The sequence below is a fragment of the Phaethon lepturus genome, unplaced genomic scaffold, assembly GCF_000687285.1.
Source record: "Phaethon lepturus isolate BGI_N335 unplaced genomic scaffold, ASM68728v1 scaffold22546, whole genome shotgun sequence".
Classification (NCBI taxonomy): domain Eukaryota; kingdom Metazoa; phylum Chordata; class Aves; order Phaethontiformes; family Phaethontidae; genus Phaethon; species Phaethon lepturus.
The window spans coordinates 10,250-24,416 of NW_010548584.1; the positions used below are offsets into that span (position 1 = coordinate 10,250).

At 46.5% G+C, this 14,167-nt stretch overlaps 1 protein-coding gene across 1 annotated transcript in view; it reads left to right on the top strand.

Moving 5' to 3' along the window:
• Positions 1-9,730, top strand: part of MVB12B (multivesicular body subunit 12B) — a 14,564-nt gene extending 4,834 nt beyond the window's left edge. The window contains exons 3-6 of the mRNA XM_010290031.1: positions 2,481-2,588; positions 6,033-6,129; positions 9,176-9,305; positions 9,604-9,730. Of these exons, the coding sequence (XP_010288333.1) occupies positions 2,481-2,588; positions 6,033-6,129; positions 9,176-9,305; positions 9,604-9,730 (462 nt within the window). The remainder of the gene's footprint in view (positions 1-2,480; positions 2,589-6,032; positions 6,130-9,175; positions 9,306-9,603) is intronic.
• The last annotated feature ends 4,437 nt before the right edge of the window (positions 9,731-14,167 follow it).

Below are 14,167 nucleotides of genomic sequence, written 5' to 3' on the forward strand. Positions count from 1 at the left end.
TTTTGGGTGAAGGGGGAGAGTTTTTGCTGCCGTTCCCGTGGGGCCCCGGCGCTGGCAGGCTCGTGCCCCCGGCTGCTCTTTGCTCTGCTGCTCGTGTCCTCCTGCAAGGCTCCACAGGTGGGGCACGGTGCGGCCTGCCGCGTGCTGCCGGGGCAGGCGGATGGGCAGCGACCGGCAGCTCAGCTGTGTGGGGAAGCACCAGGGGGGCCTGCGTGGCTGCTCAGTAGGGACCCTGTCCCCAAGGGGCAGTGCTGTGGGCCAGTCCTGGCACTGCTGGCTCCCAAGAGCCAAGGACATGGGTCCTGCCATCAGCTGCCGGCAGCGCCTGGCTCCCATGCTGCCCAGGCCAGCTGTCAGGAAGGGGAGTGCGGGCTCAGCGCAGACTGCTGTGCCTCCCTGGAGATGGGCTGGGTGCCTTGCCGCGTGGCTCCCCGTGGAACCAGCTTGGGTGTTTCTACTAGATATTTGATGGGTTAGAATGGCAGGGTTGTTCCTAAAAGGGTATGTGGAGTGGGTTGGAGTTTTTTGGTGTTTTTCATCATTAAGTCAGAGTATAACAGTGCTGAGCCTCCCGTCCTCTGGAGGGGAATGCCAGCCCTTCAGCCAGCTGTGATCCAGCTGTGCCCTGGGCAGTGTGTTGTAGAGGAGATGATATCAACTGATGTACTTCCACCTCAAAAATTATTTGGTATTGTTATAAGTAATGTAAAATTCCTAAAGCTTACAGAGGTTAGATAAAAAGTGCATTTGACAGCAACTTCTAGAGCCCCAGTTTTAACAGTTGCAGACTGGGTCTGTTGCTGCCTGTTGAGTTTTGAGCATATTTGCTCAAATGTGGTAACAAAGAAAACACAACTGGCTAACACAAGGAAAACCAAAACATAGAACTTGAACCATATTAATTAACAAAGTGATTAAATCTGACTGTAGTCTCTCAAACTGTTTCTAACAAGGGCTTGCGTTCAAACCAAGTGTCCCTATATGCCAACAGTTTTTCTAAGCAGTCTTTTCTGACTGTCCTTTCACCATGAGTGAATAACCCACACGAGAGGGAGATGCATTTTTGGATTTTATATATTCCTAAACTAGCACTTCAGGAAAGAGTTGAATTTAAGAACTAATAAACAAACAAAAAAATCCCACCAAAATCCTGTTTTAAAATTTTACTATTTAAAAATTATGCATATTTCTTTGCAGAAGACTGACGGCAAAAGCTGTGTTTGTTGTACAAGGGCTTGAGCTGAGCTGTGGCTTGTGAACAGCACTTACCGAAATGCGAAGAGCAGCCAATGCACTTTGCTCCTTTTGCTGATCAGACAATAAACACGCTTTTCTCTTCCTGCACTTGGGATAATCAGAGGGTCTTGTCAGCACACGTCTCTTGCTTCCTGCACCCTGCACAGTCTCTGCTCGACAAAACATGGGTGCAAACAGTGTCAACAAATGTCAACTCTTTGTTATCAGGCTGCTCTGGGGCCAAGGTCTTACTCAGTTCAACAAGATTAGACTTGGAAAAGTGGAGTGGTTTGCCCCCAACTGAGAGGCATTAGGCAGAAGTTCATCTGTGCTTCTGCATAGCATCAGACCATGCTAGAGTCTCCTGTTGGGAGCCATCAGTGGGAGTTAGTCTGATGGGGTGATCTTATTTCTGCTACCCGTCTCCTTGTGTTTGCATTCTCTTACTCGACAGCAAACCTTTTGGGGCAGAGGCTCTTACCAGCTTGCACCGTGCAGGGTGCTAATAGCCCAGCTGCTAAAAGAGCAGAGCCCTTTGCCTTGCCGTGCTGCCTTGTGCCCGCTCCTTGTATCAGCTCGAAGGTGAGATGTTCTGCCTTTCTCTTCTGCATGTGGCTCTGTCTCTTTGGTGGAGGGCCCAGGATCTGTTTCCTTTGCCCTCTGTGTGGTGTGTGCCACTGATTCGACTGGATGCAGGGTTGCATTGGAGAGGGACGTTTGCAGGGTGTGTCCTCGCACATGCACTGCTGCTGAAGTCTGCTAGTGAGCAGGGCTTTCCCCAGCTGCTGGAAGCACCTTTTTGGCCTGGGAGCCAGAATTCCTCGATGGCTTTTCTGTGAAAATAATACTGAGATTGGGCAATTTCTGTGCTTTGTCTACACAGACCCCTCCTCACAGCTTGCCCCAGTGCGCCCTTGCATGTAGGGTGGTAATGAGAGCCTTAATATGCTGACTTTTCCAAACTATTGTTTGCAGACTGTAACTAAAGTTGCTCTTTCCTCGTTAGAATAGCCTTTGTCAGAGCCTCTTTAATCAACAAACTCCCGAGAGATGGCATTTTTAGAACCTCTTTTTATACCTCGCCTTGAAAGTTCTTTGCACTGCACCTCATGAAGAAACTAATGAGATGCTGTGAGAGTTCGAGCTACCGTTAATTAGAAGAGGTCTGAGGAAGAAGTACTGCACATATATTAACTTTATCTTGGCTCACATGTCTCCTCTTTCCCTCTGTCTCTTCTTTCCAGGTTGCACAAACAGCAGATGGCTTGGATGCTGACCTCTGGAAAGATGGCTTATTTAAATCCAAGGTCACACGATACCTGTGCTTCACGAGATCATTTTCAAAAGAAAATGTAAGTCCGTTTGCTGAGTGTCTGCATGATTTGCATCTGTGCCTAGTATGCTCTTACCTGTAAGATGATTCATTTTACAGAGCCAATTATAATTCAAGCAGGCATTTCACTGAGTTTGGGTGAGTCAGGCAAACTGCAACAGCTAGATACTTGCATTTTGTCTATGTTCTTCATGGAAAGAAATCGCTGGCAAAATCTGCAATAAAAGCAGCAGAAAAGGGAATGCTTACCTTTCAGCAACCCCCTTATGTAGCGTTTCCTGCTGTAGCAATGAGTGCTGCATGCTCATGATCCTGATGAATTTCTAACTCTGGTTACCTAGAGAAGCAAATGCTGCAGCTAGTGTTGATGAAAGAAATGTTAGTTTCTGAATCCAGGGGCATCATAGATACTTTCTTGCAGGGTTAGCCTTTGTTTTTGGTCTGATTCTTGAAAATTTGCCCACATTGTGCATGTGCTACCATATTCTTGTAATCTTCTAGTATGGCTATTAAGCATAAGTTAATTTGTGATTAGTGGCAGTTGTCTGCCCACATCTTCTGTGGAGGAGAGATCATGTGCAGTGAGAGCTTGATGCCTTCTATGGTGTTTATGGTTGAGACTAGTGTGAAAACTTCCTCTTTTCTGGAGGAAGTATTTAATTCTACAATGAATGCACTCCATCTAGTGGGTAATCCTGCTTTTTGTCGCGTTTTGGATATTCGCAGTGACTCAGTTGTCAGGGTATGGAGATACCATTTTGTACTCGTGCTTTCAGCAACGATGGGAACAGAAAAGCAACTGTGACTTCAGAAACTGATCACAGGTCCTGACTGGAAAGCCAGGGGCTGCCAATTTCCAGCATTTGACCTTTATTCCATCCAATTTCCTGCCTGCCTCTAGATTAAAATAAAGCTCTAGAGTTATGGGAAATGTAACTTTCTGAGGTGGATGGACAATAATTGTGCTTTTCATCCTGGAGTACCTGCAGTAGCAGGAATAATAGTCCCAGAATAGGCAGGGAGGATATTAAACTTAACACTTAAATCATCACAAATCTTTCTGTTTATCTGTGGCTGCCTTAAATGTGAGGTTGTCAGAAATCATTACAGGATAGCAGCAACTGCTGGCTACCAGAGCCAGTGTAAATACCCTCAGTCGGTGCCTGTTGGGCTTTTGGCACAAATCCTCTGCTCGGCATGGTGTGGGAATGCGTGCCTCATACTAATGAAGAATGAATTGAAGGGAGCGTGGAGGGAGGACTGCCGTTCCCAGGCGCACAGCAGCCTGGTGTGCGAGGTGTGGTGTGAGTCGCGGCATCCCATGTGGGGGTCGTCTCGAGCCCTGCATCAGTGGCATGTTAGACCTGCGGGCGCCTCTGGCAGAGCTCCTGGGCAGCAGCCTGTAGGCAGGGTGGTGTTCGGGCGCTAGCGTGGAGCTAGTGCTCCTGTGCTTCACCACGGCCGTACCCGATGGGCAGCGGGAGTGCCCTCACCTCTCAGAGGGTGGATTTCCTGCAGCTGGCCAGCTGCCTGTGGCCAGCTGAGCAGGCGCCCTCCCGAAGACACCCCTTTGCCCATGCTAGATGGAACGTGCATTTGCACTGCTTGAGGCCATGGGCTTCATGTGTGTGAGGGGTCTTTTTTGTGAGGCAAGAGACCAGACCAGTAGGTGCTGGAGCCATTCTGCCAGCCCCTGGGAAGCATACAGAGCTCGGCACTCCTGGTTCTCCAGCTGCAGAAAGGCTAGAAGTGGGCTGATGGGCTGGAAGGAGGAGGAGACCAGACCAGTGGGGGAACAGCTCTCTCCCCTTTTGCAGGGAGTAGCACCCTTGTCCCCAGTTAGTCCAGCAAGAGCTTTCCCTCCTCTCTTAGTCCTCTCCAGCCACACAGGTCTACGATGTGCTGCCCGACTGGGGACCTCTGAGGGTTAAAAGGCCTCGGTCAATATTTGACAGACTACAAGGACATTGCTAGTATTAGTGTGTCACGGTGAGGAGGCCCCGAATGGTGCATCTCAGAAACAGGGAGGTTTTGTGCCCTTTTCTCCTGTGTATATGGCATCAATGCTGACCCCCAGTGCTTCAGCAGCTAATGAACTTACTAGAGGCATCTCTCCTACCTGTCTGCCGTTGATGGAGGAATGATTGTTGGTTCAGCTGAAAGTTGCACGCTGATGTAGCACAGCCAGACAATTTGGATAAATAAAACATGAAAGATGAATCGGCAGCGACCGCTTCATCTACTGTTTGCTGTGCCAGGACTACATTAACTGATACGTTCAAGCTTCGCAGCATCCAGCATTGCTCGCTCTGAGATGCTCTGGCCAAAGGGGGGACGGAGGCATGTGGGGGCTGCGCAGCCTCGGCCACTTCGTGTGAACAAAGGGTGTGTGCCACCCTTGTGTGTGGTGGGACAGGGCTGCCGGTGTGGTGGCCCTCCTGCTGAGGAGTTGACCATGAAATGCAGAACCTCCAAAAGATAAACTCGGACCTGATCTCCCCTTATTTCAGAGGCTGCAAATTTAAATATGTTTTAAAATAGTTCAGTAGAATAATTGGAGAGTAGAAGTTTGCCTGAAATACTCTGCCAGATAAAAAATAAAGGAGGTACTTAGCAACCAGTAACAGTAAAACACACTTGACATGGTTTGATGGCTTAGGATGAAATTTTAATTGTTCTGTATTGCATTTCTGTTTATAAAGGCTGTGCAGTAACTAAAGTATGTTTTTCTTCCATACGTGAATCCAGATTATTGGCAGCAATGCTGGCTTTAACGAGAATTGCAAAGAAAATCTGGTCTCTAAACAATTGTGGAGGCTGTCATTCTGAATTGTGTTTTGAGCTCTTCAAGCCTTGATTAATAGGATGAGGCATCAGTTCAGAATTCATATGGACTCCAAATGAAGTTCTTTGTTCCAAATGGCCTGCTCTTCTGGAGTGTGCCTGTGTTTGGAGCTAGAACCATGTCTATTCAGTACTAATTAGCTAATGCATGTAATAACTTTGGCTGTGTCTGCATGAACCATCTTCCCGTAATGCTTTCTGCTGTTACTGTCACAGAAATGTCATGTTGCTATTGTAGGTGTAGAGTGTGTGAGAACTAAGGTGACCTGCTTAGTGGATGAGTTGGTGGAGGTAATGCTTTGAACTGCCCTGTTTCCAGAGGGAACAATTTAGTTGTGCTTCCAAGGATCCAGAAGTATGGCAGTGGATGGGGCATAAGAATCTATAAATGCTGAAAGTTGTCCAGTATCTCCTAATCAATCACGATGTATCTCCTAGTCAATCACCATGTAGCTCCTGCAGAGTGGACAGTTGCAAGTGTTGGCTTGGTATCTCCTTACCGTTTTTAAAGTTGGTGGTCAGATACAATGACAGCACGCCTTGAGGTTTAGCAGGTGTGAAAAGCTGGGTTTGAATTTGGTGACATTGTCAGTCAACTGTTTCTTTTCTCTCTCCAAAGAGTCATTTAGGCAATGTCTTGGTTGATATGAAGCTCATTGATATCAAGGACACTTTACCCGTGGGCTTCATCCCTATCCAGGAGACCATTGATACACGTAAGTTGGCATCTGTTCTTCAGTCCCATGCCTTGGGAGCAGCCGCTCCGCCGGTGCCTGTGTGGTTGGGTGGTGGAGGGCTGTGTCCCAGGCAGAGGGATGCTCTCAGCGCTGCTGCTCTCTGGGGTTACGTGTGCACATTTGGAGGCTGCTCTGGACTGCAATGAAACAGCCTTTGGTTTTCATGTACTCAGCTTTTTAATACTGCTGCCTGACTGTCACCAGTTCGCCTGCTAGAGCAGCAGAGCTCTGGGGCAGGAAGGAATAGTTTATTCTTTCATTTCGCAAGGGTGGACTAGGCCTAGTGGGAGCAGAGCTGCTGTGCTGAGGGATGTTCACAAATGGATACCGAAAGGAAGGGCGTGTGCTCGTGGTGCTTGGCTTTATACCTCCCTCGGTGAACAAATGAAGGCCCATGTCCTGGCACGTAGTGCTGAGGATGGTGGGGTATATTCGCACCTGCTGAGAGAAGGCACAAATGGAATGTCCGGGGAAAATACTGTCCTCATTTCTGCAAGGCAGAAATGGCTTTGCTGCAGCATTTAAGCCAGCAGTTCCCAAACAGTGTATTTGGATCCCCTGAGACTCAGGGCAGCAGCAGCTGGAGCCACGTCTGGTCGCAGCACTCTGCTCTGCAGTAGGCACCAAGTGCTTGGGGCTTGCAGTGTGCAGGCGGCTGGGGACGAGCCTCATGGGAGCTGAGTGTGGAAGGGCTGCAGGATACCATGTACTGGTGCTGAGTATACAGCCACTGCTCAAGAGCAGGGCTGGTACCAGTGCTTCTCAGTAATGAAATGCAGCCTAGTTATGAGTAGACAGGAGTTATATGAGCCTGCTTTGCAGGGAATAATTCATCCGGGTCTGAAGGAGATGAGGATGGTTTTTCAGTCGCTGCTGACCTGGTTCTGATTTGAACCCGTTACCTAGAAGTGAAAGGCTCTGCAGCCCATTTCCCATTCCCCTGGGTCACCCCCTTTCCCTGGAGGATTCCTGGGCAGATGTGGCATGGGGGGAGAGTTGCTGGCTTATGCTGCTCACCCTTGGGAGTGCTGGACACTTACCGTGTGCTGCTGTAATGAAACATGGAAGGGGGCTTCATAATTAATTTAAAATGCATTGGATTTGGACCCATACAATCTTTAACACAGAGGCACTGTCTGTGTTATTGAAGTGGTGCATATCCGTGCTTCCATTAGCATGAATGAACACATTTCGATTGAGTGTTTGTAATATGTTTACTTAAAATTAGCTCTGGTTAAGCATGTGTAATTAATGAATCCAGCTCTTAAACCAGGTTTGCTACAGACTGCAGACTCTAGCCAAGTGTGAAAGAGGCCAAAGACAAAAGCAAATAGTCAGCTTTGTACTTACTGTGAAAGTTAAATAAGAGGCGCTGATTTTGTTCGGAGTTAAGTTCATGGTTATACGTGTTTCTATGCTCTTCTGTAACTGACAGTTGACTTGTAGTAAATATGTTAAATATAGTACTCCTTACTAGGTTCTGAGAAAATTTTCAGGTATGGAAGCTTTAAACTCTGGGCTCCTAAAATCAGTTTTAGGCACTTCAAATAAAAGCGCTAGTTTTCTAAAGGAGGATAAGACTAGACTTCAGGAATACAGGTGTTTAACATCTTTAAAAAAACAGCACTGTAACTGCAGAGCTGCATGCACAGATGCTGTATTGTGACACACCTCGCGCTGCCTGTACATTTATTGGTGCTGGTGCGACAGCAAATTTCAGAGGCTGGGATGGATTGCTTTCTCCAAGGTGCGGGTTATGAAACAGGAGGAGCCTATAGAGACAGGGCTGCTTGCCATCTGTTGAAGTGAGAGCATATCTTTAAGCTGGAGGATATTTATTCATATTAAACTAAAGGGTTTTTATTTTGCAGGCACTTATTTGTAGTTGTTGGTTGTTTCCAGATTTTCATTCAGTGCCTGCGCTTAGATTTTCAGTTTATCAATAGACTTCTGTCATGTCTTTCAAGTGCCTGCATTCAGAAATAGAAACCTCACCTTGCTCACACTGAGCCTCTCAGACTCTTTAGGGTGAGATAGAGCAATGGTTTCCAAGCACCGCAAATCCGTATCTGTGTGCCAGTACCACCCGTTGTCATGCGACTGACCCATAGCTGGATGTGGATTGTATCTGCATGCAGACAGACAGCATGCATATACATGAATTCATTATACAGATAAGCCTTAACTCTGATGGGCCTGAGTTTTTCTTGATGGATAACATGGAAACAAGTGAAATTGCTCTGTGATGCATAGCAGAAAAGGACCATGCAGCAGATTCATCCACCCTCTGAACACAGGTCAGTGCAGCACAGTTGCCCCGTAGGAGGTCCTAGCAATTACTGCTTTGTAAATCTGGTTTGTCCCTACAAAGATACCAGGGCAAACACAGTGGGAGTATCATTTCAGTGCTTGCTGACTGCATCAGGAGAGGTGATTAAGACTTAGGATGTGTGAAATTTGGGCAGACAGCTTTTACTGTTAGCGTCTCTGCATGGCAGTCTGTTTTTCTGCCTGCTCTTCCTCTTGGTTTGGTTGGCTGATTGGGAGCACTTGGTGGAATAAACTGACTGGTTGTGCCAGCAGCTTCTAGTTATGTTCCTAGAGGTGATGCTTGTGGGAGGAGTATTTAGATATGACTATCCAGGCCGGTAAGGCAAGCATTACCTTAGAAAGAGAAAGTGAACGTTGGAAGTATGTAGAAGTGGAAAAATCATCTGCCATTTCTGTTCTGTAGTGCAGTACTCTATGGCATACATGATGTCTTACCTTCTCTGCAGAGGGTAGTAGGGAATATTGGTTTATCGTAGTTCCTGATAACAAATCTCACACAGTGTACAGAGAGCTCCGGACAGAAAATTTCTCCAGTCACTGAATGGCACTGCACTGTCTGGTTTGCTGACATATATCTGTTACTTGGCTCCAGTTCCTGCCATAATTATCTGCCTAATATCTGGAGAGACAATAAATAACATTTATACCCTAATCTTGCATAAAAAACACGCTGTGTCCTGGGTTGTTTTTGCAGAAGAAATAGCTTTCAGAAAGAAGAGGTTGTGCATTAAATTCATCCCTCGAGATTCTACAGAGGCAGCGATCTGTGATATCCGAATCCTGGGTAGATCTAAACAAGCCCCTCCTCAGTACACGTTCATAGGGTAAGTACACCTCACTCCAGAAGCTGTTGTCATAAATTCCATTGTACCAAGGCAAAGCACCCTGTATTCCTATAATTACTAAGTAGTAGTTTGCAAGAGTTGAAGCTTGGCATTAGAAAAGTCTACGTAAGTACAAGTGTTACTGAGCTTGATGTAGGCACTAACTAACCCCCCTTTTCCCCCCAATTAGACCGATTCGCCCTAACCAAGGTGTTTGTGAAACACGTCAGTGCTTGATACACGTGCGTGTGTGCAGCGTTTCCTTGTAGCATTAATGTCTTCTGTGTTGTTTACACAGGGAGTTGAACAACATGGGCATTTGGTACCGGATGGGCAGAGTTCCACGCAACCATGAATCGTCACAGCCTGCGACTCCTCCTTCCCAAGTACCGTCTTCGACACCAGCTCCTAACCTGCCGAGGTGAGTTTTCTGCTTTCCAGCCCCTTCTGCTTGATGCTGTATGGTGTGTTGTTACTAACCTTGCCTGGCGGAATCAAGACCAGCATGCCACATAATTATGAATGATTTCATGGCATGATCTGATAATAAGGGAATGTGTCGTTCTTTCAAGTATTTGCCTACTGGAAGTTCCTTTGGCTGTTGTTGTATAAAGACATACGGGTGAACAAATCAGAAGAAAAAAAGCCTGCAGAGGAAAGGAAACAACAAACTACACCTTTTCTTCACTTTAAACTGTACGGAATGTTGTAATGTTGTCGCTTCCAACAAGTACGTGTGGGTCATCCCTGGATGGTGGGCCGGAACTATAGTCAGGCCCATTACTCTCTTTGACCAAAGAGAGGGAGCAGCGTTCATACAGATTTTAATGCATAGGGAGACAAGTTTTGCTCATTCTCCAGAATCAGTCCACTCATTGTTTGAAGTACTGGCCCTGGTTGTTTTGTTTTTTTTCTTTCCTTGGACCTTACTACTGTGCTCCAGTCTTGCAGCTGACATTGAGCATGCAGAGCAGACTGCTCATCTTGCAGCGACTGACAGGAGCAGCACTTCTGGGCAGATGCTGGCATAGTGTCTGTCCAGGTTGCTTTCCCGGTGTTATAGACAGTATTTGTGTGTGTGTATAAATCTATGCATTTGTGCGTATACTTGCCTATAACAGTAGTCCTGTATTGACAACTTACTTGCTGGATTTCTCTGGACAAAACAGAGTGGTGTTAAGCAACAAACCAACCTAGACAGAGGGTTAAACTGATTACTTTATACTCCTGGCGTTTGCTATGAAAGCACAGCATCCAGTGTGAGATGGGCTCCTACTGATGAGGCTTATTGACTGAACTCCGAGCCCAGCTATTGCCAGAGGACAGCACATTCTGTATATGTCCCTTTGGGCTTTTGCTTAATTAAGCAAACATGTACTTTTGCACCAGCCGTTTGGTATACTGCAGATACATTTGCAGTATTGCAATAACGGTTGAGAAGGAGAATTTCAAAGGAGACAGTGGAGGGGAATTCCAGGGGGATTGGTTTGTATACAAAGGTCATTGTATTGTATATATGGAAAATACTCTTGTCCTTTGGAGTCTTGATTTACAGGTCATTTCAGAGAGCGACACTTCTAAACTGCTGTAAACTGTTCCTGAAAAAGCTGTTCGGTATCTTTTAAAGGCAGGTGTGTACATTTGAGCCTTCACCTGTGACCCAGACTTAAATCTACTGTCTTGTGGTGGCTCTTTGAGCTCTCCAAAGATTTGGGCGTTTCTTTCACTGAGAGTTTTGCTCAGTCACCTGCCATGCCGTGGCACACTGCTTACTGTCCTGTACTGTCAGGTGTGCTGCAAGAAGAGATGCTGTCTTGCTTCTCAAAAAGAGATGGAGGCAGAAGGCATCAGTCTTCTGGAGATTTCAGCCTGTCCCACTGGGAGCTGATATGTTGTTTTGAAGCTCCACTGGACATAAGCTACATGCTAGCACAGGCCATGTGAGATCAGAGAAAAAGATGTCTTGATTTTAGAACACAGATCTTCATTTTCTGTCTGCAAGAAATTCCTGGCTGGGCATATTTCCACAATAAAGAGAAAAAATTATCATAGCAAGAGAATGTCAATGGCACTCCTTAATCACTAAGTGTGGAAGGGTCACTTTATAGTCAAGCACGGAAGACTGCAGAGCAGCATCAGAGCTATTGGGAACAGGGCCAAAATTAGAGCTCAGAGCATCAGTGACAGTCTGAAAAGAAGTGTTTACAAGGCTTATATATTTTATAACCTCTTGTTGTACAGTTTATGGTTTACAATGGCTGCAAGGAAATTGGATCAGTTTTGTTTTACTTGCCAAATAAAGCAAATGTCAAAATAGTCAATATAAAATGTATTCTAATTTGGCTGAGTTAAAACAGCCAGTATGCAGTGGAATAATTGAATGTTACATTAATGCCTCCTAGTAAAAACCACCTGTCTGTAGCCAGCTCCACTCTCATGCCCTGTGCATGATTTACAGGTAACTTTTACACCACCAGCCTGATCATTCAAAGCATCTTTCATGTCTGTTTTTTTTTACTCTGATTATTTATTATCCAATATATTTTTTAAGAATAGAAATGTATATAAAGGCACATCCAGCAAATATTTCATTATTACGGGGAACACATTAGAAAAGGCTTTTAAGTAGTATAGTTTATCCGCAGTGTGGTAAGTTACTCAACATTTAGGGTTGTGGAAGATTGTAGTCACAAGTAACCTTTTATTTTTACATCACCATAGAGAGATGAGTTTACACTGGTAGCCAGTTTTCTGTTTTATTCCATGTGGATGTATCCTGACAGGAGCAGCAGCAAGTTAATCTGATGCTGCTGTGAGCGCTAAGAGAAAATCGGTGAGCAGTGCTGAACAGAATGCACCATGGAGATCCTGCTGTTATGCTGGTCAGGTATTTAAGCTATTCTCTTTAGTTGCTGTCTAGCATTATAAAATAATTCTAAATCAAGAGGATATGCTTGGGTGCTTCAGAACAATTGCTAACACTGGATATAAACTAAACCAGTAAAACACACCAGTGAGCTTCTGCACAGCAAAACCTTCGTTAAAAGAAAGGACTTTTTACTGTGGGAGATGTTTATTTCTGTACCAGCCATGTTTCCTCCTCTGATCCATGATGTAAGTTACTAATGGCAGTGGATGGCGGCACATCAGAGTTTTGTCATGTGTCAGAGGTTTGACCTCCACAGCTTGCTGCACGTCAGCAATGCTGCTTCCGCTGCTTGTGTTGCGGGGTTACGGCTCACAGTCAGAAATGCACAAGGGGAGGCTTTGTTTGATATTCGTACTGGACTGCATATGTTACTTTTCAGCCATTTCTTCTCCTTGGTGTTTCCTGCTGCAGGCATCTGGCTTAATGGTCTCTAACGGCAGCCCTCACGCATCCCAGTGAGGATGGCATGCTGTGCTGTGGAGCACAACCGTGCCATTGTGCAAGGCACCAAGCTGCTTTACTGTCTTTTCTCTCCAAATTCTGCGACAGCTTCTTGGCACTAATGGTAGCCTGGAGAAATGCACTTGCAGTTTCCCATCCTAGAAGGCTGCACCTAAAGAACTGCTTTTGTTGACTTGAGTCATCAGTGGGAGTTTAATGTTACTTTCCTCAATACCTCTGCTCTGTGTTCAAGGCTTGTGCTTTCTGGTGCTGCATGGTGACATCATTGAGGAACAAGAAGGTAATCCTTCGACAAAAGAGGTGCTAGTAACAGGTAGCTCATCTGGCCCTTTGCACACTTTTGCTTCACCCAGCACTTGGAGAAAAGTACATGTCACGAGCATTTGAGCAGTGTCTTGGGGCTAAGCCCCTCTATGCCTCAAGCTCTGTTGGAATAAGCTAGAGCAGGATTTGTGTGTGACATTTTCCTCTTCATAAGTCCAGTTCCAGCCTTTTCGGAGCAAGTTGCTGACTTCTGTGAATGCACGCAGAGCCAACCTTGAACCGTTTTGCCTTGTGGCTGCCTACATAATGACTCCCGTCACAGCCATGGTGCTTTGTGAGCTCGTGTGGCTTCTCTGGTTTGGGCGTGCATTTTGCATCCCTTCCCAAGGTGCTGCAGGAGTCTCTACCACCGTCATTCAAACAGCCCTCTCACAATTTGTCAGCTGCAAGCAAGATGTCAGTCAGTGCTGCTGAAGTGTGTTTTACAGTGACAGACATAATTGCACTTAACTTTTTGCGTGGATGTTATCAATCTGTGACAGATACTTTGGGAAATGGAGCACTCTGATTGCAGATGATGTGTCACAGGCGTTTAATCTTCCTCTCGGAGAGACCAGGATTCAGTCACAACTTTTACTTGTTGATGTCAGGTTTTGAAAATGTAGATTCGTGCTGACCCTGGGAATCGTTCAGTCATTTAGTTTGCAGGGCTGTCATCTGAAAGGTTAATGGCTTACCAGGGAGAAGGAAGATCTTGCTGCAATCCGCTTGTATTCATATCGTGTTAGTGTGGCTGGGCGCTCAGTGTTCAGGTTCAGAAGGGCAGAACTCCTTCGGCTGCTGTTCTGGGATGCCTGTGGCGCGTCTCCATGGCTGTTCTAATTGAGAACCGCAGGGGACAGGGCAGGCCAGTCCTGGGGCAGGGGATAAGCCTGAGCTGCAGGTCTCAGGGGGGCTCATGGTGCTCACTGCTGTCCCGGAGGCAGAGTCAGGAGGCGGTCGCTTGTGCTCAGGACTGACCAGAAAGGCACACGGGTAAGCAAAACGGTGCCAGCCCAGAGTGCCATGCCTCCAGGCGTGCCTGGTGACCAGGAGAGGTGGCAGAGCTGGTGGGACGCCTGGCCTGGCCAGGAGAGGCCAGCAGCACGGGAGTGCTGCAGCTCGGCAGGGAGTTGCCGTTGTGATGGGGTAGCAGTCGGGAATGCCG